Source organism: Leopardus geoffroyi, chromosome D2 (genome assembly GCF_018350155.1).
Source record: "Leopardus geoffroyi isolate Oge1 chromosome D2, O.geoffroyi_Oge1_pat1.0, whole genome shotgun sequence".
NCBI lineage: Eukaryota > Metazoa > Chordata > Mammalia > Carnivora > Felidae > Leopardus > Leopardus geoffroyi.
The window spans coordinates 81,145,534-81,170,925 of NC_059334.1; the positions used below are offsets into that span (position 1 = coordinate 81,145,534).

The 25,392-nt window shown below is 53.5% G+C and overlaps 1 protein-coding gene across 7 annotated transcripts in view; it reads right to left on the reverse strand.

Annotated features, from left to right (window-relative positions):
- The window catches only part of CTBP2 (C-terminal binding protein 2), a 161,078-nt gene that overhangs the window by 32,713 nt on the left and 102,973 nt on the right, over nucleotides 1-25,392 (reverse strand). For 6 of the 7 annotated variants that reach the window (XM_045439180.1, XM_045439175.1, XM_045439181.1 and 3 more), the window contains one exon: nucleotides 18,102-18,261. In XM_045439180.1, the coding sequence (XP_045295136.1) occupies nucleotides 18,102-18,159 (58 nt within the window). In that variant the 5' untranslated portion in view covers nucleotides 18,160-18,261. Of the gene's footprint in view, nucleotides 1-3,737; nucleotides 5,572-18,101; nucleotides 18,262-25,392 lie in introns of those variants that run through there. The other variant, XM_045439174.1, reaches the window with a different exon arrangement.

Sequence of the window (25,392 nt, forward strand, 5' to 3'; positions counted from 1 at the left end):
CCCGGTGTCCTGCCGGGTCAGCTCAGGGTCACAGTCCCCAGATCCCCATCCCACCCCTCCCAGGCTGGCTCTAACCTGGGGTAGGGAATGGTGCGAATGGCTGGCACTGGGTGCCTCTGGGGCCTCACGGTGACCTCCCTCCAGCCCGATGGTTTGAGAGTCCTCACCCTCAAGACCAGGGAACCGCCTCCCTGCCCACCTGCCAGCACAGACCTTCATATGCCCAGGGCCCCTCCACAAAAACCAAGGACCGGGAAGGAATCACCAGGTGTGCATGGCCCGATCCTCTGATTCTGTTGAGACTGGGGTTTTCCCCTGGTTGGGGGGGGGAGGGGGGGTCCCAGCTTCCTACCCAGCAGGCCAGGTGCACACACACGTCAGTGCCACATCCAACCCCGCCACACGTGTGACCAGCTCTGATGGCGGAGAACGTGGGGCCACCCCCCATCTCCCCACAGCCCCGGTGGAAACGGACCTTGGATGTGTCCTGAAAGGTCCTCGGGGCAGTGGCCCCCGCTACCAGCTGGGGGTCACAACGCTTAATGAATCCAGCTGCATGCAGAAAAAAGCCTGGAAGGAAACAGACAAGCCCCAGAAAGAGCGAGCCCTGCTGCATTTCTCATCTGCAACCACGAGCGCTGGGCGTGCTCTGGGTGAGCCCTCCGCAGGCTGTGTGCTCTGTCGTGTCCGGGGAAGACAGATTCCGAAGATGGCTGCAGTGCCGCTGTTTACAGGAGGCGCCCTGCTGCACTGTCACAGAAAGGGCTCAGTCGACACCACGTGATGTGGGGGAGGGGGCACCGCCGGGTTGCAGCCACTGCCGGAAGGTTCCGCGGCTTGTGCCACACGGTCGACCAAGTCAGCGCGTGAGCCACAGCAGGTGCACCGGGGGCCGACGCTCGCGCAGGTCTGACGTGCAAGCCCCCTAATCCCGGGTCACGTGGGAATGGCGGGCTGCACGGGGGTCCCTCCTCGTCCGGTCACCCTGAACTGCCACGGACTAGCAAGCAGCCTGATATTTATACCCACAAAGCCGGCCGAGATGAAGCAGGTAATTCGTGGACTAAGAAAAGCAAGTAGGTGTCCCCACATCCAAAGCCCATAAAAAGGAAACCAGGCACTGAAGCCCTAACACGCAACCCACTGGAAACCGACAGATTCCCTCTCCAAAGAGAGAGAAGACAGTCCCCCTTCCTGGCCTTCCCTGCTCCCTCCAGATCACCCGGCAACCTTTGGAGTTAGGTAAAGACCAAGACGAAGAAGATTTACTACTCCTGCTGGCCGTGTCGCAAGTGACCACGGCGGCCAGAGCTAGCTTTGAAGATGGCCATCGCCCAGCTCAGCAGGCAAGCAGGGACCGCGGGTTTCCAGACTTGAGGTCTGTGCTGCTTCCCTTCAACGTAAACCTTCCCCTCGCGGGGGGGAAAGGGCTGCCGGGAGCTCGACTGTAGGTTCCAACCGATCGAAAGCCGGCTGTCGATTCTATGAAGCCTGCCACCCCAAATGCCACTTCTGCAGGCTGCGAGCTCCTACCCCCGGGTCCCCGACACGCCGCTTTCAGGGGAGGGTTATAAAGACACACTGCATGTACGAGAAGGGACGCGGGGGAAAACGGCTGCTACGGGCTAGATCATCCGACAGAGAAATTTATTTGCTGGCAGACTTCCTACTTCAGGCTTCCTTGGCACTGGCTCACTGCCACGCAAATGAAACAAAAATCAATATCCTTTGGTCTGCAAAGCAGTGCGTTAACAATCAGACTCCAAACAACTTAAATAATATCCCTTACCCCGGACCCAAATAATGGGGATTGTTTTTGTGAGAAGGCGGTGCAAAACAAACGGGAAAAAAAAAAAAAAAAAAAAAAAAGGAGAAAATAAGGCAACTTTACAGGTCCTCCTTCAGCAAAACCTTTCCAGGACTTCAATGAGGAGATAATCTTTCTGTGATTATGACCAAACCCTCTCGTTGCTTAGCAACACATAATTAAGGAATATGTTTTCAGATCCGCTTTGCAAGCCCGGCCATTATCAGATGGAATTACTGGAGCAACAAATGTCATCGCCATGCAAATTAGTCGGTTGCAAAGAAAGAATGTTTGGGAAGGAGGAGGTGCACACGCTCTTGGTGTGTGCATCTGACTTCCCTCCCGTTGTACGTTGATCTTAAAAAAAAAAAACCGAAAAAAAAAAAATTAAAGGGGGGCCTGGGTGGCGCAGTCGGTTAAGCGTCCGACTTCAGCCAGGTCACGATCTCACGGTCCGTGAGTTCGAGCCCCGCGTCAGGCTCTGGGCTGATGGCTCAGAGCCTGGAGCCTGTTTCCGATTCTGTGTCTCCCTCTCTCTCTGCCCCTCTCCCATTCATGCTCTGTCTCTCTCTGTCTCAAAAATAAATAAACGTTGAAAAAAAAAATTAAAAAAAAAAACCATAAGTCAAACACATTATATGATCAAACTTAAAAAAACAAACAAACAAACAAAAAAACCCACACGCAAGACAAAACCAGAACCTACGGTGCGAGACAACAGAAAACTCCAATTGCTCAGTCCCCTTTCGGAAAGAAGAAAGACACTGCGAATGCGGGTGAATCCGAAAAAGCAAAGTAGCCATTTCAGTCCCCTGGTAGCCACGAGGTCACCAGCTCCGCGCACAAGATAGATGAGCTACCGCAGGGTTTCAAGATCAGGCTCCCACAGCTCTCGAAGGGGTTATTTCCAAAAAGGCTCATCCTATTTTCACACAAGTCCCTCCACCCGAGCATTCTAGTTATTCAGAAAACAAAAATTCATTTAAAAGGGGTTTAGTTTTCTAAACTGGGGAGGCAAGAAGGAAGAAAGAAAACGGATGTGCAGCTTGAATTAGCAGCAAGGATTTTACAGTTCAAAGTAAAGCGTTGTTCGGGGGACGTCTACCCGGAACCTTACCCACAATGCCCAAGGAAACACATGTAATAAATTATACTGGTCTCCTGCTTTGAAGACAACCACCTAGGATGGTTCTCTCATTCCTCACCTTGAAAATATATTGTTCCCTACAAGTCAACAGAATTCCCAACCAACTGTATTCCAATGAGACTAAGTCTGTTTTTGAAACAGGGAGTTCTCAGGGATTTCGTTTGTCATCTCGCTTTAACACACAAGTCTGGCAGCACACCAGATTTTAGCTCTATGGTGGGTGACAGTCCCACCTCTGACGCTGTATAGAGACACGTCAGGGCTGGGGGGGGGGGGGAGGGAGGGTCCATGCTAGAACATACTTCTAATGGGAAATGAATGATCAACGATTTACAGGAGGCACTGGATAAACACCCCTGCCTTCTCCAAAGCCACCGAAGGTGAACTGGAGAAAACGTCACACACACCCCCCCTCCCATGGGCCAACGGTTTCATTCTGTCCTGAATGAAGCCTGGGTTTCTCCCAGATACACCGTTGTGGGTCATCACCATAAAGGCAAGTTCCCTAAGCAACCTGAGCTGAACTAGAGACACAGGAGGGTGCTGTCCCAGGGGGTCCGCCTGAAGGCAAACCCGCGTCACCCAAGCGAACCTGTGTCAACTGGCTAGCTGTGGCCAGTTGTCTCGCCCGGGAGCGTGTGAGGGCATGAGGGCGCAGGGGCTGGTCTCTCCAGGCGTGGCAAGAGAGCAGTAAGAACGTGAGGCCCCACCGTCCTGTGCTCAACCTCTGCCCGCACCATCCCCTCACCGTCCCACGAGGAAGGGCAGGGGTGGGTTCATTACTTGGTTCTGGAGCCAGCATGGTGGAGACGATGATGGGGGCGCCCGTCCGCCGGGCCACCTTCTGGTAGGGTGAGTGAGGCGTGTGGAGGCTCTGGCCGGCTGGCGGCAGGGTGGACGGTTCCACGGGGACACCGGGCTTCCGCAAGAGCTGGGGGCTGCCATGGGGGCTGGGCAGGGGAGACGCGGCCCCAGTGCGTTCCCTCTTGAGCAGCTCCATGGGCACCGTGTATGCCGTGGAGTAGGCCGTTCTGGGGCCTGGGTGAAGGGGAGGGGCCGGGCCCGGGTAAGTTAAGGCCACCCCGGCCTGTGGGGGGCACGTGGGGCCCGGCCGTGCTGTCAGGGCGCAGGGCGTGGGTGAGCCGTACCCAGAGTTGGAGGGGAAGGGGGGCGCTTGGGCGCCCACTCCAGGAGCAGAGTAGGTGGCCGCCGTCTCTAGGAGGTGCTGGGATGATGGCGCGCTGGAGGGGCGGCGGGCCGGGTCTCCTGCTCGGGGGGATGCCGCCTGCAGGGGACCCACGGGCTGGGGCTGCGAGGCCGCGGCGCCCAGAGAAGACAAGTCCCCGTGGAGCTCGCTTCGGTGGCTGAAGCTGCTGGAGCGCACCCGGGGGAGGGGGCCCACCCGGCCCTGCCTCCGCAGGTGCATCTCGGTCCTGCAGCCGGCGGCCAGGCGGCTCAGCACGCGGGCCTGGCCCAGGTTGGGCGCGACGCACTTGATGTCCGCGTCCTCCATGGTGGCCAGGACGGCCGGAGAGTCAAAGCCCTGCTGCAGCAGGGCCACCAGGGTGGCCTCCGCCACCCCCTCGGCCCGCAGGAGGGCCAGGAACTCAGGGAGTGCGCTCCTCCTGCCGCCGGGGCCCTGGAAGGATGGCAGGACCGCCTCGCAGTTCTCGTAAACCAGCCCGGAGACGCTTTCCCGGGCAGGCCCGTAGCCTCGGCTCATGGCTCCCGGGGCCACCCCCGGGCCGCCGTCCGGCGCCGCAGCCGTGCTGGGGTCCATGACCAGGCAGGTGGGGGCCGCCTGCCTGGAGAGGGAGGAATCCACAGGCCTCTCGGCGACGTCGTTGTAGATCTGGCTGGCGGGGTAGGCGGGGGCCTGGGCCGAGAACCTGCCACCGAGCAGCTCCCCCGCACAGTGCGTGGGCGACGGGGCCCGGCTCTGTGTCCGCTGCCCCTGAGCCACCCCTTTACCCGCGGGGTCCCGGTACAGGTGCCCGGCATCCTGCAGGGCGGGGACCCGGCCTTGCACCTGATCCCATGTCAGCCTGCCGCCCGTCACGCCGTAACCAGGCAGCGACCGGCTGGGTCCCGGGTCCCGCGGGTGGCGAGCCTCCTTGGGCACCCGGGCGGCCGCGTCGCCGTAGTCATCCCGCGGCAGCAGGGCGCCCCGGCCAGACATCAGCGCCTGTCTGCTGTCGTAAAAGGCGAAGTCGGCGACGGGGCTCTTGCTGCCAGCCACAGAGTTGAAGAAGGCCTCCCGGTAGAGGAAGGGCTCGCCTGCGCCCTGGGGCTCGTACCACGGTCCCGCCGTGCCGCCGTCCACCACGGAGCTGCTCCTCGCCGGGGCCTCGGCCACCTCCCAGGGGCCCTCGTACCACCCGGCAGCATCCCAGCTCTGGGATCGGCCGACGGGGACCTGCCGGCTGGGGACCGGCATCGGGAAGGAGGGACGGCGGCGGCCAAGGCGGGGGAGGCGGCCGGTCTCTACGAATCTTCAGTGACACACATCACAAGCGGGCCTGCTGCATCCGAACCCTTCCCGGACGGCAGGAAAGACCAACTGGGGGTTTTCTGTTTCAAAGCACGGCCTAAATTATTAATCCTCCGAAACCTGAGCAGGCAAAACACAACACTCACGGTAACTTCGCCTCACTCCCCAGCTGCAGCACCAGAGTCCCGGGGACGAGGCTGCACCCAGCTCGCTGGCCCCCCTTCCTCCCGGCGGGCGAGCTCACATGGACCTCGGCTCTCTCAGCGTGGGGATTAGGAGCTAAATAAAACCCCTAAAGCTTTTGTTCCATGTGACATCTCGTTAGACGGAGGAGGAGGGCTGAGGGCTCCAGCCAGGCCTCCCGACCCACGACTGGGAATTATTTTCACACTGAAGCCCTGGCTTATCTCCTTCGTCCTCACCAGGGCACTTTTGGGATGAGCACCCCCACACCCCCCCCCCCCCCCCCCGCCTCGGATCGCCTAAAAGTGACAGAAGGAAAGTAGGAAAAGACTGCTTTAATGTCAATTCAATCTTAATCCACCCTGATGAAATGTTAATCCATTGCACACGGCTAAGAACAAATTAAATGTGAACAGGCAGGCAGGATAAAAAGGGGAAAAAAACAATCTCATGCACAATTCTAGAACACGAGGTACCCTGAGAAATGGGCCAGGCCTGCAGCCCGATGCCCCACCGATAGTGAAATCTGGCTCTGAGAGGACTCCGGGGTTACCAATCACACGAGTTCTGCTGCTCAAGTCCAAATGCGTTCTTTGCCTTATTATCATAAAACACCAAACCCTCCATCCTGCCAGGGACAAACAAACAAACAAACAAACACCTGCGGCGTGTGGTCTAGAATTTACCATCTTAAGGACTACAACAGAAGGGCACCTGGGTGGCTCAGTCAGTTAAGCCTCTGACTTTGGCTCAGGTTATGATCTCACGGTTCTTGAGTTTGAGCCCCGTGCCGGGCTCTGTGCTGACGGCCTGGAGCCTGCTTTGGATTCTGTGTCTCTCCCTCTCATTGCCCCTGCCCCAGCTCACGCTGTCTCTCTCTCTCTCAAAAATAAACAAACATTAAGAAAAGAAAATTTAAGGGGCGCCTGGGTGGCGCAGTCGGTTAAGCGTCCGACTTCAGCCAGGTCACAATCTCGCGGTCCGTGAGTTCGAGCCCCGCGTCAGGCTCCGGGCTGATGGCTCGGAGCCTGGAGCCTGTTTCCGATTCTGTGTCTCCCTCTCTCTCTGCCCCTCCCCCGTTCATGCTCTGTCTCTCTCTGTCCCAAAAATAAATAAACGTTGAAAAAAAAAAAAAAATTTAAAGAAAAGAAAATTTAAGACTGCAACAGAGGTCAACGACTAAGCCCTGACATTAGGAAGCAAAACCGGGAAGCTTCTGCAACTTAGGTGTGCCTTCCTTCACATCCGTTTGCAGGGAAAGCGTCCTTCCAGCAGGCTCGGTGAGGTTCGATGTTGGGGAGGCTTCTCCATAGTCCCACGGATTAAGATCCTTACATGGCTCAGAGGCACTTCAGGCGCAGTAACACAAAGGACAACGGTTACTTAATTTCGATAAGGAACGGCCCACCTCTGAGCATTCAACCATTTCTTTAAAGAGAGAGAAGGGTCCCAGAGAAGCAACACAGAGCCAAGCTACAGGTTCCCCTCCTCCGACCACGGGAGCCCATGACACCGAACCCACCACAAAAACAAAAGCTCGTGATCATGATGCTGCAAAGGCAGCGTGCCGTTGAGAACCTTTACAGATGAGACACTGTGCGCATCTGCAGCCGTTAAACCGGACTGCTGTCTTCACCCACGTCTACGTCAGATTCGATGTTTCACTTACGAAAAACACCGGTCGTTTAAAAAAAAAAAAAAAAAAAAATTTTTTTTTGGAACGAGAAATACCGAAAATTTACCGCGAGAGAGGAAAGTAGGTGCAAATCCTACTTTGAACCGGGGGTGCGTGGCAACGCGAGACAGTTTAAGGGAGCAGGGCTCTATCCCATCTCCTTGTGTCCCATCTCCTTGTGTCCCGGTATGCACACGGGCATACCAAACGTGGGGACCGGCTCTGTTTATACCAGCGCTGTTCCCCCAGAGCTCTGTGGCCACCCGCGGACTGTTGAGAATCCGCGCCAAGGATGGAGCCCAGGAACCCAGTCTGTTACCACTTCTGACCCCCCCAAACACCAACAAAGCCTCAAGGTATCTGGAAACATATGCTGGCAGGAGGAGACCCAAATCTTCCCCCGCGATCCCCTCCTGGGACGCGTGGGGGCACACACAAAAAAAATTAACAAGCCACACTACCGAACGTAGGGTTTCCGCGTATAAAAGCAGCCTGCTGGTGCCAAGGTCAGTCATTCCTCTGCTGGCACGTTGGTGCCCATGGGCTGAAAGGCCTGGCTGGGCAGGCAACGAGGAAACAGGCCTGGCCAGACGCAACACAGTATTCACACGCCTCCCCAGCAGCCCCGGGATGTGTCCGCTTAGAAGACACGTCCAAACGGACGGGAGGGCGGTCTGGAGCCCACAACCAAATGGAAACAGGGCTATCTGGTTACAGCAGATTACTTCCCGGCACAGCTGGGCTGGCAAGCTGGGCAGGCCCACCGTGGGCAGGTTCTCACCGCTCAGGGCTGCGGAGGCTGGGGCGCGACACCCGGGACTCTTCTCAGACGGAGCACAGGACACAAGCTGGCACGTCTATCAGGTAGGTCACACCTCAGCCTGACGGAGGACACGGGCCAGACACCCCCGAGAAGCCCCGGCCCACGTCTACCTCGTCACCTTCCCCTTCCGGTCTTGGGTTTTGTGGCCAAAAGGGGGAGGGGTGGGGACTCTGCCCCACTGTCAACACTTCCACTGGCTGGCCGGGCAAGACGGGAAGAGCAGAGGTGACCAGAAACAAGGCCCCTCTGGTGTCACGTTCCTCCTACCGTTTCCTTCTTAGAGGACGTCCACGTTGGTCAATGTCTGCACCAGGCCCCGTTCCAGGGGCTCTGGCCCCAAGTGACTCTCGAAGCAGCTATGATTATGTCACATCCAGTCACTGGGGATGGAACTGGGGGCCCTGTCCTGGGGCGGGGGGGGGCGGCCACAGGGCGTGGGACGCGGATCACCCGGCAGAGCAAACGCCCCACTTTCCAGAATTCCCTGCGCTGACCTTGGGTCACTCTGCCCCGCTGCTGCCCGAAACAGGAAACCTCGTTAGCACAGTAATTCTGTCATTTTGCTTACGATTTTCCAGAACCCCTAGGTACTGAAGAGGTCACCTACGAAATTAAGTGCTAGAGTATCAGAAAGGAACTTCCTGAACTTGGGCTGTTCCCGCCCCTCAGCGTGGGGAGCGCTGGGCTGCTGTTGGAGCCGGCCCCCCACCCCCGTTAGCGGAAGGTATGAAACCACCTCAAGCCTCAGGATTAGTCAGTCCATCGTGCCATTTCCTTTCCTTCCCATCTTGTCACGAAGAAAACGTTAACACTGTGTGGGACTGGCCTGAAAGGCTCCGCTCCTGGTACGGACACATCGCTTCAGAGGTGAGCGCGTCACCCCTGCTTACAGGTACCTCATTTAAGGTTCAAGTTCTCTGACTGAAGCAGGACCGTCTAGAAGAATGTGCACCCAACAGCTCCTATGAAACCAGTAACAGATTTCTGAGAAGGAGGGCAAAGTGTAATGCCAGAGGCAGGGTTGGGGGGGGGGGGGGGGCGGTGGGTAGGGGGGAGGCTCCAGGGTGGGCGCCTCCCCCTCCCCATGGGAATGAGGAGGCCCGGGTCCCCTTTCCATCCTCATCCAACTCATCCCACTTGGAAGCCACCCAAACTCACGCAGCCCCGGCTCCACAAGCCGCCAAATATTAGGACAGATGTTTTCCTGTGTTAGGTGAAAACACCTGTAACTTGATTCACGCTTTCCCCAACGCTCTGGCAGATTTTTCTCAAGTGCGCTGCAGCCTGTTCAAGAGAGCGGCTTTTCTGCAAAGCTCACGTTTACGAAATAAAGCGAGATGGGCCCAATTTCTGAGAGGATAAGGAGTCCCCCAGACTCAACCCTTCAACCCTGCAAAGAGTTTCGCTACGGAAAATTGCACCGAGGGAAAAGCCATCTTCCGAAAGTTAAGAGACAACCCAAATTCTCTTGCAGACAAAATGAACCCAAGCCAGAGCGGACATCGGAGAATAACCCGAACGGCAGCCCTGGGGGGGTTAGATGCCAACACCCTCCCCCAAAGCCAATTCTTCATTTTCCCTGTGTGACAGATCAGAAGATGCTCAGAGATGATCTAGAAGGTTCCAGAAGGACAGGGAGGAAAATCAAGGAGGGCACAACCAGCCAGCTTGCCCTTGGGCAAATCACCAATAAGCATCTCGTGTTCCAACCGCTACCGTGACCTGGAAACTGCTTGAAAAGACAAGGAAAAGTACAGCTCTGGGGTCTAAGCCCCACATTCATTCACAAATAAATTACACGTTTCTCAAGCATGAGGCGGAGTCACCCAATCTAACGTTTGGACTCACATGAAGGGCACTGGGTCTGACTGCCTGTCCACGGACAGCTGTGCTGTGTCCCGCCTGGTGGCAATAAATGCTTGCTCCTTCTCAGGAGGCAGCCAGGCCGAGCTTTGGAGCATTTCTGGCCAGCCTTCCATCTCTTGGTCCCCCTCCAGCCCTTGGGCCCCCAAGATCACGGCAGCTCCACAAGTGAAGGTAGAAACCGGAGCCCCCAGAGATGCTCCCCTGTGCCCGCTGGGTCCCAGGACGGAAGCCACGGCAGCGCCCACGCCTCTGCCTTCCACGGGCGGCATCTCCTGGGGGACACGGCAGAGGTCGGTGGGTGACGCACTATTTTCCCGCAGAAACAGGGCCAAAGATGGGCTTAGGACATCCTGCTTCCTACTTTTAAATGTGTACAGGCTGTGTTGGTTGTTTGTTTCTGTCAAGTGTTTTAGGATTTATGTTTAAAAACAGCTTCCTGCCTTTAGAAAAGTTTTCTGTCCCTTCTGTTCCCGCAGGGCCCCTACCAAAATAACTTCCTTGGCTGATCTCAATCGCAGGGGGCGGGGGACCCAAGTGCACTGGTGAAATAGGAAATTAAGAGTTTCAAGGCAGACTGTATGTACATTCTCACGAACGCAAAGAGAAAACGAGAATGGCCAGACAGCATTTCAGTCATCAGGGGGTTGACACAGCACTGAATGCCCTCGGAAGAAAACCCCAGACCTGAAATGGGGCTGTGTAACCAAACCTACCTTTCCAAGATGAGCTGCCATGTAAACAGTCCCAGCCTTCAAGGAACTCTAGACTTAGCCGTTTATCATTGTTTAATTCTTTTAAATGTTTTATTTGAGAGAGAGAGAGACAGAGACAGAAAAGGCTAGAGCAGGCGAGGGGCAAGGAGAGGGAGACACAGAGTCTGAAGCAGGCTCCAGGCTCCGAGCTGTCAGCACAGAGCCCGATGCAGGGCTCGAGCTCTCAAACCTCAAGATCGTGACCTGAGCGGAAGTCGGACGCTCAACCGAGCCACCCAGGTGTCCCAAGACTTAGCCATTTTAAATGAAAACAAAGGCGTGCACATTGCTCAGGACTTGATTTCTTAACTAGCCTATAAAACTCTTCTATTTAAAAAAAAAATTTTTTTTTTAACATTTATTTATTTTTGAGACAGAGAGAGACAGAGCATGAACAGGGGAGGGGCAGAGAGAGAGGGAGACACAGAGTCCGAAGCACAGAGCCCGATGCACAGAGCCATCAGCACAGAGCCTGATGCGGGGCTCGAACTCCCGGACTGTGAGATCGTGACCTGAGTTGAAGTCGGACGCTTAACCAACTGAGCCACCCAGGCGCCCCGTATAAAACTCTTTTTAAAAAAAAAAAGTTTATTTGAGGGAGGAAGGGGGAGACGGAGAGAGAGAGAATCTCAAGCAGGCTGGGCTCGAACCCACGAACGGTGAGATCATGACCTGAGCTAAAATCAAGAGTCGGACTCTCAACCGACAGAGCCACTCGGGTGTCCCCAGATTATGAAACTTACTAACAGCTGTATTATGAAAATTAGCTTTGACTCCCTCTTGTGATGGGGGTAAAAGTCCATTCCTCTTTTAGGGCAGGTTTTGAAACTAAGTATGAGCTGGAGCCCTGGGCTGGGATGCAGGCCTGGCCAAGCCACGGGACAAAAATCTACCAGGGAAGCTGACCCGCACAGGATCTGCCTTCAGCAGGTGCTAGAACAAAAACCACTTTCTTCTTTCCTCTCTGTAAGAACCTCCGATAAGACCAAAAATCCCACAAAATCTTAGCATCTCAGGTAACCCCCTAACGGTGCCACCCCTCACTCCATCACACTCTGTATTTTATGTGACTTAATCTGTATTGGGTTCCCAATATTCCAGAATTCCTTCCTCTTGGCTTTGAGATGCCCCCGTCACGTCCATCCATCAGGGCCCAGCTCAAGTAACCCGCACCTCCAGGAAACTTCTTCGGTTCACTCGAGGTCTCTTGGACCCCAAATCCAAAGAAATCGACCCTATAAGGGGAGTACACTACCAAAGCAATCCAGGGGATGCATCAATTGGCAGAGACAGCCCTTGGTTTTCTCACTCAAGGTGATGGAGCCCTGTCCCTCCAACATGTCCTTTTCTCCACCATGTGCCTGTTCCTTCAACACACAGGCTGTGAAGGGACCAGACGGGTGTGAGTGTACAGGACAACAGGACTCCATGGACAGCCAGTCCTTGCCCTCAAGGCACGTCCTGTGCGACGGGGAAAGCTGACAGGTGTCCAGGGTCACCGGGAGGACCTCCGAACCCACGCCCAGGCCAAAGCATAGGCGCTCACCTGCAACGGTCTGCGCGCGGAGGCACCAAGCTAAGAGCGCAGAGGACCTGCCGCCCGCTATCTGACGCTGCCTGGCAACACTCTGCATTGGCTCAGCCGGCTGTGCCCGGGGGCAGTCGGGAGATGGACTGCCAAGACCTTGCAGGTGTAAAGACCGACGGTCCACCCTGCTTCGAGCAGCTGTTGCACCCATTCCGGGGTGTGAATGGGAAGGATTCTCTTGGCACACACATCTCTCCCAGCAGGACACGGGAAACAAGCCCATGGATGGCCCAGCCCCCCCCCCCCCCCCCCCCCCCCGAGGAGCAAGTAACAAGACAAAAGAGGGAGACCACTGTGACCAGGTGCACGCACATCGGTTCCCGGAAGACGTCCCCTCCCAGTACCTCACAGCTCAGCTGGTGGTGCTGAGCCAAGTTCTTGCCTGGACCCAGAGGGGCACCGGAGGCCTCTCTGGAGGCACACAGCATGCCCCAAACCCTGAGCCTTGTTAGAGCAAGAGTCCCATTAACGTCAGGATGCTAACATCGTGGTTTGGTGAACTGAGCATGAGTTGATCGGAAACAAGGGTCTCATCTCACAGAGTATCACCTGTAGGTCCTTCCTGAGAAAGAAGTCCCAGCACAAAAAGCTGGCACCAAAGTATATTCCGGGGTTCTGGTGCCATCGTCCCCCCAAATGCCTGTAATGACACTGAGCGGTGTTGGGACCTACCCAGGCCCAGGGACATCCTCCGAATTTGTGGGGGGCACTGTGGGCTGAGCTCTCCGCTTCCTCACAGCCAGGGCTGTTCTGCTGTCCTTGGACCTACTCTGTTGGAAGGAGACTGGGCCTGGGTCCGTCGGAACCCTGGTTCCTGGGAGGGGTTTACTGAGCCTGAAAGCAGACAGCCTTTCCTAAAGGTGCGGTGACCCAAGGAAAGGCACTCAAATCCAAGCAGGTTGGGAAGATAAGCCAGGTGGCTCCAGGGCACTTAGGAGGTTTGACCATCAACAGGGACACAGACAGGGGTCCCTTCCGCACACAGGCAAGTTCAGAGAGAAGCTGACGTCTGCATCTTACAGATGAGGAGAACGGAGAAATACAACGTTTAACCTGATTCCCACCTGCAGAAAGCGAGGGCCTGAGTGTGGGCAATTCTACGAACCCAGCCCCTAGTTGACAAGAGGCACCCCGGGGCAGGAGTTTATCTAAAAACCACACCAGATAAAGGGGAAATGTGGATTTTTATCCCTTGCAAATAACTTCCATAGAGCTTCAACTTGACCTCGCTCCCTTCCTTTACATGAGCACATGGCAATAACACGTTCATTTATGCTTTTGGAGTTTAAAGTCGAGTCTAGTTGACTATTGTATATTTACACAGCTAACGTAATTATCGCTAATCACATAATTACCGGAAACATGCATAATTGCCCAATCCAAACATATAATTATAATGTACAGCAACATTATAAAACCCCCTTTTAAAATCCACATTTTGGGGTTGTTTACGGGTATTTATTAGAAATGATTGTGGACTACCTAGAGATGGCCAAGTTCGATGCGGTTTCTGTAGAAAGTGCTACATACGCTTTAAAGACCGAAAAAGGTAGGGGCGCCTGGGTGGCTCAGTCAGTTAAGCGTCTGACTTTGGCTCAGGTCATGATCTCACGGTTCATGAGTTTGAGCCCCATGTCGGGCTCTGCACTGACAGCTCAGAGCCTGGAGCCTGCTTTGGATTCTGTCTCCTTCTCTCTGCCCATCCCCCGCTTGTGCTCTGCCCCCCCCCTCAAAAGTAAACATTAAACAAAGTCAACACTTGGGGTGCCCATCCCCCGCTTGTGCTCTGTCTCTCAAAAATAAATAATGTAAAAAAAAATTTTTTTAAACAAACTCAACACCCAAAACCCAAATAATCCGTGAAGAAATGGGCAAAAGACATGAAAAATAAATATTAAAAAATATTTAATTAAAAAATTACCAGAATTTGTAATTACTCCTGTATTTAACAGATGTCAGTTGGTCTCTATTTTCCCAGTATCCATTCAACGAACCCACCTTCTCACTTTTTACCTCTGCTCGTGAGGACATCCTAGAGGTAAGCAATGTCAAACAGGGCTGTTTATTCAAAGGGAGGTTCACGTCATTTCTTCTTGACATGCAGAGGAAGGGGGAAAGTCCACTCCTGAGTTACGGTATGAGGAGGGCACTAATCACAGCTCGACGGATACAATCATTAGGACCATTTTTCCACGTGCATAAGACATTTGAACAAAATAAAGTAAAATGAAATATCTACTTCTGTCAAATGACATTCTCCATAGCCACGGGGCAGGATGGCGTTTGGTGATTTATTCTACCATAACCCACAATAAGATGTTCCGACAAAATGTCATCGGCAGAGCCATTCTGGTATATTACACTTCTACAAACCCAGAAAATGCTTTCCGCAAAACGCTTTCCTGGGTTACTTTGGTGATGCCGAGAGGTAGTAAGCCCTCTTCTCTGACCAACAAATATCTGGGGAAAATCACACCAGCTGTGTCTAGATGTAACATACTGAAACTCCGACGGTCCAATTCACAAATGCGATGTATCAGTTATGCCAGCAAACTTAACGGAGGGGGAAACCAAGACCGGAACCGTCCATCAGAAAAGATGGACTGCCGTCGCAACCCAGCTCTGACCGGTCCCTGTTATCAGACCCTACTCCATACTAACCCTGACACAACAGCACTCTGGGATTGTTTGAGACCAGGCATCGGCAAGAGCGGAGAACAAATTATCAATATCAAAATAGAACGGTTCCTTTAAAAAGAAAAATTAAAATCTGGCTTCTAAGTCAGCTTGAAAGGCCATTATTCCAACTGATTTGGATGGAGTCCCAAAGACTGGCTGGCGAGAAGCAAAACCATACTCTGCACTGTGTTTCCATCTCGAACAAACATCCCGTGGCGGGGGTGGGGGTGACGGGAAGACGCGGCCTGAGTCAGATTCTGCCTTCCACCCTGTCTTCCCTTGGCTTCAACTCGGAACCCCAGAGGGCAGAGTGGCTAGGAGTGGCCACAGGACATTGAAGTTCAGGAGGACAGAGACCCTCAGGTTTCCAGGAGGAACGGGCTGGGCCTGGGAAGGCAGGTAGGGGTTCTGTGCAGGGGTGAGGCTCAGATTCCACCAGACAGGCTAGGCCGGAGCAAAGGTGTTCATTGAAGAGACAGAGGGGGCTGGAGGCGGCCCCAGGAGGGCCTGTCTGGAAAGGGATCCTGCAGCTGGGGTTTGCACGGGGGTCTGGTGGCAGGAGAGAGGACCGAAACCTGAAGGAGGTTTGTTCCCAGAGACCAAAGAAACCAAGAAGCCAAAGACAAAGCCCCTATGAGCCCAGAGTGGCTACAACACAGAAACAACTTCATGCTTTTAACCTAACAATCAGAAACAATAAAAGAGAGAGAGAGAGAGAGAGAGAGACAGACAGACAGACAGACAGACACAGACAGACACACGTGGTCCTTGGGGTGGGGCACTGGCAGGGAGAAGGAGAAGACTCTCTGCTGGGCTCTCTGGATTTCCAAATAGAATGTTCAAGAGCAGGTAGACCGGGTTTCTAGAACAGACACTGGAGACAATCCAAAGCCAGGGATGGAGACACAGGGGGAAATGACTGGCTCCACGGAACTGATTTGAGGGAAAGGCCAAATAAGGGGCACACATACCGCCTCCTCTGTGCCTCACTGGTAGCAGCTGGGCCGTGAGCACCTGACCCGGCCTGGGAAAATGTTAACTCGGTGTACAAATGCAAGGGTCACCAAAGGAGCACCTTGGAACACCTGTTGTACTTAACGGGACAGCAAACGAGGGTTTGGGATCGTGGGTTACAAGGAACACCCGAGTAACTGAATTTCAAATGTCTGTCTTGATGGTGCCTATTCAGAAATTTCAAAAATTGTAGCTTTAACTTATCTCGGGAATGCCGTTCACAGGTGAGGCAGACGCTGAAATTTCGGTTATAAAAAGTGGGCGGCAGGTGGGTGAACCATGCTGGGGAGAGAGGGTCTGAAAAATCCATCATGGTTTGCCCTTGCCAACAGCCCTGAAAACACAGAGGGGACAGGCCACTGGCTCTCCAATCGCATTCTCGTCTCCGATGCGGTACGTCTAGATAGAAACCGTAGAACGGGCAGAATCCGCACCACAGGCATCAAGGACACGAACGCTGGAAAGTTGATCCACTAAAGGCTTTTTAGAACAGGAGACCCAGTAACCTCAAATGAAGCACCTTTCCGCCAGAGGTCAAAAAGTAAACTGACTAAATCCCCCCGCGATCGGGTGGAAGCCAGAGTCTGGGACACGACCAGTCGGTCTGGGCTCTTCCGTGACTAGTCATGCTTCTGAAAGTCAAACAGGCTTTCAAAAAATTAGGTAGGCTAAGGAGACCAAGGACAAGACCACTAAATGGAGGGTGCGACCCTTGAGGAGTTCCTGCACGAACAAGCACCCGCATGAACCACGTGCACGGGGGCAGCGTGAGTGCGCCGTCTGTTATCAGGACACTGCGGTGTGGTCCGGTCCCCTGGGCGTGATTACGGTGCTGTGTTTACATCAGGAGACGTCCTAAAAGGGCACACAGGCCACGCAGGTATTTGGGAGTGAACCGCTGCACCTGCAACTTTCTTCTACATGGTTCTGGAAAGCCCAGCCATCCATTCGTACACGAATGTATCTCTATCTGTACAGCTATAAAAAGAAAGCAAACGATGGCCAATCTCATCAACTGGCAAATGCGGTTGAAGGGACTATCAGTATCCGTTCTACTACCCTACCGATCTCTCTGGAGGTTTGAACGTTTTGGCATGTTTATTAAAAACAAAACCAAACCTTTAAATCTCCAGCCCCCTGCACAGCAGCAGAGCCTCAGGGGTGTGGGGGACAGTCAGCACCACTACCCTCTCGTGTCACAGAGCTCTTGCCGGTCACACAACACGTCTTTGATGCTTTCACCCCACGTGGCTGGAGTCACCTCTGCTTTCAGGACAAACCGTTCCATACGGGGCAGCTGGTGGGCCAACCGGTGTGCGAGCCCAGGGGGTGCTGCTGAGCCCATCCTGCCCGGGGGGCTCCCTTCCATGACCTGTGTGACACACGTCGCAGCCAAGTCACCGGGTAACCAGGCCGAGCCAGCCCAGTCGGCAGCCGGGACGAGGCTGGCGAGGAGCACTCAACTCCAAGCCCAGGGCCACGCGCTCTGGATTTCTTACCGCTCCCTCATTAGGGAGGGATGGTGTTTAATCAACATTACAGAGGTCTGTCCCCAGGTTTCCATTAGATTTTAATTATGTTTATTTTTCCTTTCATGAATAAAACACTTCCAGACGTTTTCAAAGATACCAGGGATGTGAACACGTAATGAGAGACAATGCACGGACTCTTCAGGAATTCAGGATCTTGGAATTCATCACTGTAAATACCTTAATCCGAAACAGGTAAGAGTCCGGAAACCTCAGAAAGTGAAAAAAGACGATCCTGTTTGTTACGCAGCGTCTGTCATACGCAGGATGACCTGAGGGGTGTGCCGGAAACAGACCTAGGGCCGCTCCCTCCCCAGCTCTCCTAGCCCCACCCCTACACCCTGGGAGCTGGGCACCCCTGCTCGAAGGTCAGGTCTACTGACCACAGCTCGGGACACGGGCAGGGGGATCTCTGGCTGGAGGGGGGGGCGGGGCGCAGTCTCAACAGGGAACCAGTTCCCCCACTGGTCAGCGGTGAGCGGGGCGAGGGTTCGAGGGCGGGACTACGCGCCTTTGGTTACAAACCGCCAATCACGCTGGCTCTTACCTTCACAAATTCTGTCCAATCGCTGTCGCTTGACTTTGTGCTTATCCACAAGGGCCATTCTTTATCGAACTTTGCAACTCTCTGATTCAAAAGGCAAAGCGGTCCTCTAAGAACTTAGGGGAACGCGCAGGAGTCTGCGGGCATTACGCCACTATGAACCCTGAAACAAGGAGAAAAGAATCCTTACTCTCTGGACACCCTGGGGGCACAGGACAACAGTCATTCAGGGCTTTACTGCCACTTCCTATAAGGGGACCTGCCACCAGCACTTGCTCTCCCGCCCTCGGACTTGGACAGGAAGGGAGATTATTGGTCTCTGGAAGCAGTAAACGGCAGCATCCAGAACCCTAGCTTTTAACTTCGGGCTGTAAACGACCAATCGCTGACAACGTGAATGGTAGTTATTTGTGCTCCGAGGCCAGAGACCACGCTACAGCCAGCTGGGCCTTGCCCTGTACTTCTGGGAACGCAGAGGGGCCGACTCCAGACCCACCCGGACCGGCGAGGGGGTCCCAGGCCCCCCTGCACTAAGACAGACACCCAGCCGTGGCTACGGGACAGCCTCTGCCCACGCCTTCTGCCAGGCAGTTTACAAAGTTTCCCCAAACTGCCCTTTGGGGTCAGCAGTCAAAGCCACCGCTCAGCACAACACAAGCCCCCGATCCCGCCGCACGAGAACGGGGCAGGAAGTCACAGGCCACCTAACCGCCTGGGCCAGGGGCGTCCAGGCCACAGACGGTATCGGCGATGGGAGGGTCCAGGCTGCCGGCCGCGACACTGGGGAACGGAGACCGCACCCGCACCTGTCCAGGCGTGCCCGGTGTTTCTGGCAGAAACGAGGCAGCAGAGGAGGGTCTCCCGTGTGGGTTGGGGCCTGTGGGGCTCTCCAGAGGGAAAGCCACGAGCCACCTGAAGAATGGGAAGCTGATGGCCAGCTTGTCTGTGGAGGGTGTGTGTCTTGGGGGGGGACCGGACCCTCATTTCCTCCTCATCCGACGTACCAGTTGAGGCCGCAAATCACGATCTGCACCCCGCAACGTCCGAGCTCTCGACTCACTGCGGTGGTCTTACTTTAACAACACGGTCAGAGGAAGTTGTCCTCAGTTACCCAGCAAATGAGGGGGGACAGGAGACAAGAGTGAGGCTCCAGGGTTAATAATGAGGATTATTATGTATGGTCATCAATTATGCAAAACGCTGGGAGTTACTTTATCAAAGGTCAGAATACAGGTCTGACTATGAGAAGGCAGACTTCCTGGTAGTTAATGGCTAATTTCCCAGCAATGAGGCACACCTCAAAGATTTATGGCAATAATTACACGTTTGTTTTTTTTTTTTTTAAAGAGCTAGGAAAGAAGCACAATTTCTAATGACATAAATAATTAACGTAACATCCCAGAGATACTAAGCCCTTTTCAAACCTGGGGAGTTCCCCAAACCTGAACTTCAAACCCGGAGAGTTCCCCAAACCTGAACCGGCCATACTGGGCTAGGGAGACAAAGGTGGTCCCAAAGCAGGTGGGACAGGTGTGGCGGTCATGTTATAAAAATTCACTTTTCTTGGGCTTTAGGAGAGGCAACAACGCAAGGCAGGGAAAGGGGGGGGGGGGTGGTTCCTAACTCAAACCAATGGGAGAAGGGAGTCCCAGGCAGAGGGAAAGGTGGCCTGAGGCCCCAGAGCTCGGCCGGCAATTTTCATTTGCCAGAGTTCTGATCACCGAGCTGCAGTGCGGCCCCTGTCCTCGACGCTGGCATGAAGACAGAACCTCGTGTTAGCCAAGGGGTGAGAGAATTAATTAGTTAATATTTGTGAAGTGCCTTGGAGATGAAAAATGACAGCATTATCATCCGAGGCAAGCCGGGTTTCACACCCTCCTCCTTCCATTACGCCCAAGTGAGGCGTAATCATTCTTTTTGCTTTCCTTTGAATTTTAATTTGTATAATTAGATGGCGTCCTGAAAAATTGATAAGTAGGATCTCGATTATGCAATCAAAGGAAAGATCAGACATCCGCTTACACAAATAGCCTGTGTCCTATTATTTACCAAAAGAAAAAGAGAAGGAAAGGGGCAAAGGACTCCTGTCTGGATATTTTTCGGGCTGGGGGCTGGCCCTTCCGTGGGGGCCCCTCCAGCTGTGGCACCCACCCATGTGGACAGCGAATTCAGAGTCGCACAGCCACCAGGCGGAGTCTGGTCAGGATCTCGTGGCAGTGACCGCTGATGTGCGGAGCCTCGTTCTTTCCCCTCGGTATCTCTTTGAAGCAAGAATGTATGAAATGTGACATTTTCCTCCTTGGCTCTCCCGAGGAGCAAGCTACTTATGAGGACTTAATTAACACAACCCTCCTTCCCGACGGCAGGGACAGGCCTTCTTCAGGGCAGAGCTGCGAGCTAGGGTCTCCGGCTGGGGTCCATGGAGACCACCAGCACCCCCGTGCCCCCTGCACGCCGGCCCCGGGCTCCCCGGGGCAGTGCTCGCTCTGACAGCCAAGCTCTGTCTTCATTTCTATGTCTCTGCTCACAGATCAGGCCCCTTTCGGCCCCTGAATTTATCACCACAATCAGCAGCTGACACTATCTCATCAATGCTTCACAACAAATCAGGGTGCACAGAGAGGAGAAAAAGGAGAGGGGGATGGGTCCCTTTTTTGCTCAGACTATGGCCGTGGTGTCTGTCGTGGATGGAAGTAGCATTCTAGAATATTCTAGAAACAAGTATGTGGAATGACCGTTGCGTGAGCGGGATCTGCATTCGTGAAAAAGGGATGTTTTTACGTTCCCAAGGGGAGTGGAATGCGTGTGAAAATATTCAGTGCAAAGCAGCGGGCTTCAGAGGGCCGCGCGTGGCCTTCCTCCTTTGGTGAGCCAGCCCCTGGCATGCGGGAGCCAGCCATGGATACCACTCCCTCCAGCTGAGGCTGGGAGGGACACCTCAGTGGAACTAAAGAACCGTCAGAAGGGAAGTCAGGTGTTTGTAGAAGTAGGATCCCACTGCCAAACCTGACGAGAAAACCACTGCATTCTGCCCCAGAAAGGGAGATCCTAAAATTGCAGGGTAAACCACAGGAAGGTCTACTTGACCTTTTATTTTAGCTTGAGAGGAGAGATGATCTAGGGCTGAAAGGTTTGGTGTCAGTGAATCTGGCTCATTTCAGAGGAGGAAAGATGCTTGCATGAGAAAGGTACATAGATTCTCGTTACTGCCAGAAAGGAGCAGTGAGGATGGGAGGTTTACTCCACGTGGATTTCCAAGAGAAACTCGAGAATTCAAAGGGGGGACGAACAGGAAGAAGAACACTTCATTTTATAACCACCTGCTTGCACATCAAACACAAAACAAACACCCAAAACCGAGTACAAGAGAAATGGATGTTTCCCCCATCCAATGAGGTCTAAAATATGGGCAGATTGATTTTATCAAACATGACCATTAGCAACCCACCTGCCGGGACCCAAAACACTACAACCTAGTCCTTGCTCATTTACATTTTTTTTTTTTGATGTTTATTTATTTTGAAACAAAGCAGGTACAAGCGGGGAAGGGGCGGGCGGGGGGAGAGGGAGAGAGAGAGAGAGAGAGAGAGAGAGAGAGAGAGAGAGAGAATATGAATGAATGAATGAATCACAAGTACGCTCCCTGCTGTCAGTGCAGAGCCCAACTCGGGGCTTGAACCCACCAACTGTGAGATCATGACCTGAGCTGAAATCAAGAGTTGGGACTCAACTGACTGAGCCACCCGGGCACCCCAACTCATTTACCTTCTTAAAATCACAAGTTTTTAAGATGCCCTCTGTTTCTTTATTCCGATTCCTAGTCTCCATAAACACTAGGCAGACGAAGAAATTTACACAAAGTAATTCATGTCTTTCACAATGAAAATTCACCTAAAACCATGGCGACTGCCTTCAATTCTTTTCACGAAACCTACTTAAACGTTATGTTCATAAAGACAGACCAAGTTTCAGGATATGCTAACGAATCACTATTATCACAGTCAAGCAAGAGCTGCCAAATCCTGAGTGAACCGTTGGAGCCCACCAAGTATATTGCACTGTAATTTCTGCCAAGGGGTCGAGAGGCTGGCATCATCCAAGGTAAGGAGAGACGGCCCCCTGCAGTCCCGGCAGCGAAGGCTCCCACCTTCCCCAGCCTGGGGTCCCTAAAGGAACAGCAGCACTCCTCAGGTTTCCTTCACCCCATCCTACAAGGCTCCACCAGCCTGTGAGTGACCCGGGAGGGCGCTACCCATCAGGCTAGGGCAGCACACCGTACCTGCTGGCACAGGCAAGGACCCTGTGTGTGGTGTGGATCCAGCACGTTGGGGGGCAAGGTAAGCACGTTTCACTAGAGCCTTGACGATGCTGGCCCAACAATGACAACTGCCCAGAAAGCCCTCTCTGGCTCTTCATGGAGACCCAATAAAGTCGCTGATCTTCAGGCTATCGCAAAAGGACCTGTTCCACCACCTTTGGAGGCCAAACGGGAACAACAGATTCCGTTCTGGGGAAGAGAGCTGGAGAGAGTCCTCTGATCAGGGGATCTGGCTTTTGTTTAGTAGACTCTTATCTGGAGAGCCAACTGAAATCGAGACAAGACAAATGTTCTACAGGGGTCAGGGGACAGCAGGAAAAACACTGGCCTAGCCTTTGGTCAAATGGCTGACATAATACCACAATTAACAGAAGCATTCGAACTGCATTTTAAGGAAGAAAATGAAGTTTTGGGGGGGGATGATCAACTTGTGGGAAATCAGCTTACTGAAGTCAATTTTGTAAGTGTCTCAAAGCTACTACTGCTCCTTGATTGTTTGTTCAGTAGCTTTGGGGCATATTTAGGTTTTTGTGAAAGGGGAAACCCGGGGGCCTGGGGGGCTCAGTCGGTTATCGGCTCAGGTCATGATCTCATGGTTCATGGGTTCGAGCCCCACATCGGGCTCTATGCTGACAGCTCAGAGCCTAGAACATGCTTCGGATTCTGTGCCTCCCTCTCTCTCTGCCCCTCCCTCACTTGTGTTCTCATTCTCTCTCTCTCTCTCATAAATAATAAAAACAATTTTGAAAGGGGAAACCCATGGCTCAGACATCACGTGGCATATAACAAGGGGCACAGGTGACTCAGAGAGCCCCCTCCCCGTACCCCAGAGGTAACCAGCAGGACCTTCTGATATACACTGAAGGTTCACTCTGGTTCCTGAAGCCAGACCTGTACATTGTTTGGCAAGGCCGTTCATCTTTCCCCAGGTAACTCCCAGGAGCCAAGCCTAGGGTGACAAGGTCACACCCTGGTCACATGCCCTCAGTCCGTTCCAAGGGTCCCATCCACACATCTTCAGACAGAAGGTGCACAGACAGCTTGATTAGCACAGGTCCGCCATGCTTTTCCAACACCCAGGGGCCTGGCAAGCTTCAGAAGTCAGATGCATTTCGGTTTTTAAAAGGCAATACAGAGCTCACACCATATTACTGTGGACCCCCAAATCAACCATTAAGATTTCCACCATACAGGATGCAAAAATTATCCAACACTTCAAGCCGGGTCAAAATCCGCTGCCAAATGGATTACAAAAGAAAGAAAAGAAAGAAAGTTTGGAAGGGTGCCTGGGTGGCTCATTGGTTAAGGGTCCCACTTCCGCTCAGGTCATGAGGTTGGTTAGTTCGAGCCCCGAGTCGGGCTCTGTGCTGACAGCTGGGGGCCTGGAGCCTGCTTCGGATTCATGCATTCATTCATTCTCTTTCTCTCTCAAAAAGAAACATTTAGGGAAGAAAAAGCTTTGAAAGCTTTTTACAATTTGGATGCGAGGCTCAGGAATTGTGGGCCTGGAATTTTATTCTTTCCATCCAACCCCCAGCCAAATATTTTCTGGGGCTCTGAAGGAGACAGAGGTGAAGGGCAAAGACCATGTACATGTAGCCCAAAGAGCTGGGAAGGTCACAAACCTAGAAAGCAGTCTTCTGGCATGAAGAACCCCACTGCCCACGGGTGAGGCCCGTGAGGCCAGAGGCTGCCACCAGGAGGGAGCAGATGTCAAAGGCACTCTTCCGCTCAGACCAGCTCCCTGGCCAAGGATGCCGAGCGTGTCCTTCAGCTTGGGTTGTTAGCACGTGGAAATTCGTTTCCTGGTGTTAAATGTAAAACTCAAAAATTCTCAAGATTTTCACGTGCTAACAGCGATCACCAAGAACGGAACCGATTCATGATTTTCTTAATTGGTTGTTTTGTGTTATAATGAAAACTAGGTGTTGGTCTACCCAAGCTGAAGGAAAATGAGAGGCACCGTGTTCAGGATTTTCACACATTTTTAAAGCCCTTGACTTACAAGGATGCTTCAAAATTAATATATTCATTGTCGTAATAAAATAGCCTTTAGGAACAAAAGCAAGCAAAACAAGAAAAGGCGAGGAAACACATTTTCATTTAAATTAAGAAATGCAGAGGGGCGCCTGGGTGGCGCAGTCGGTTGAGCGTCCGACTTCAGCCAGGTCACGATCTCGCGGTCCGGGAGTTCGAGCCCCGCGTCGGGCTCTGGGCTGATGGCTCAGAGCCTGGAGCCTGTTTCCGATTCTGTGTCTCCCTCTCTCTCGGCCCCTCCCCCATTCATGCTGTGTCTCTCTCTGTCCCCAAAATAAATAAACGTTGGAAAAAAAAAAAAAATGCAGAACACCAACTTTTACTCCCACGGTGTTGAGACCGAGGAACCGTAGACACACGAGTTAATTGTTCCTTTCCTAATTTTCTGACCCTGCCCTCCTTTGGCATGACAATCTCGACCTGTAGCGGGGAAGTCTGCGTGGACAGGATGAAGGGCGTAGCGCCTCAAGTTCTCTGTGAACAGAGGAAGTTCTGCGGTGACCAGACAGCTCATCTCCCGCTCCATACCGAACCTAAGAAACCACTGCAGGATGTTGCATCCGAGTGAGGAAAAGTCAGCATCCTACACAAGAAGCATCCGGAACGTCCGAAAGTTCTCATGAAAGGCCTGCAGAGGGGCCTTGGCCGTGGTTGAGGCTTTTGGGGTGGCCTCTCCAATGCCCCCAAGGTAACCCGAGGGTACTGCCCGCAGCCTGTGAGAAGCCCTGTGTATGCTTGCTGTGGTCCAGGGCAGAGTAAAAGCAGGGATAACTAACGGCCAGTAAGGGCTTGGACCCTGGGGGTCAACCAAGGCAGGCGTCACCAGGGGACAGCTACCTGTGGAGAGCTACCTGTGTTAGTGGACAGTGTGCTACACGTTAGCCTATGGCTGGCTCCATTCAAAGAGCATGTGACTCTTGATCTTGGGGTTGTGAGTTT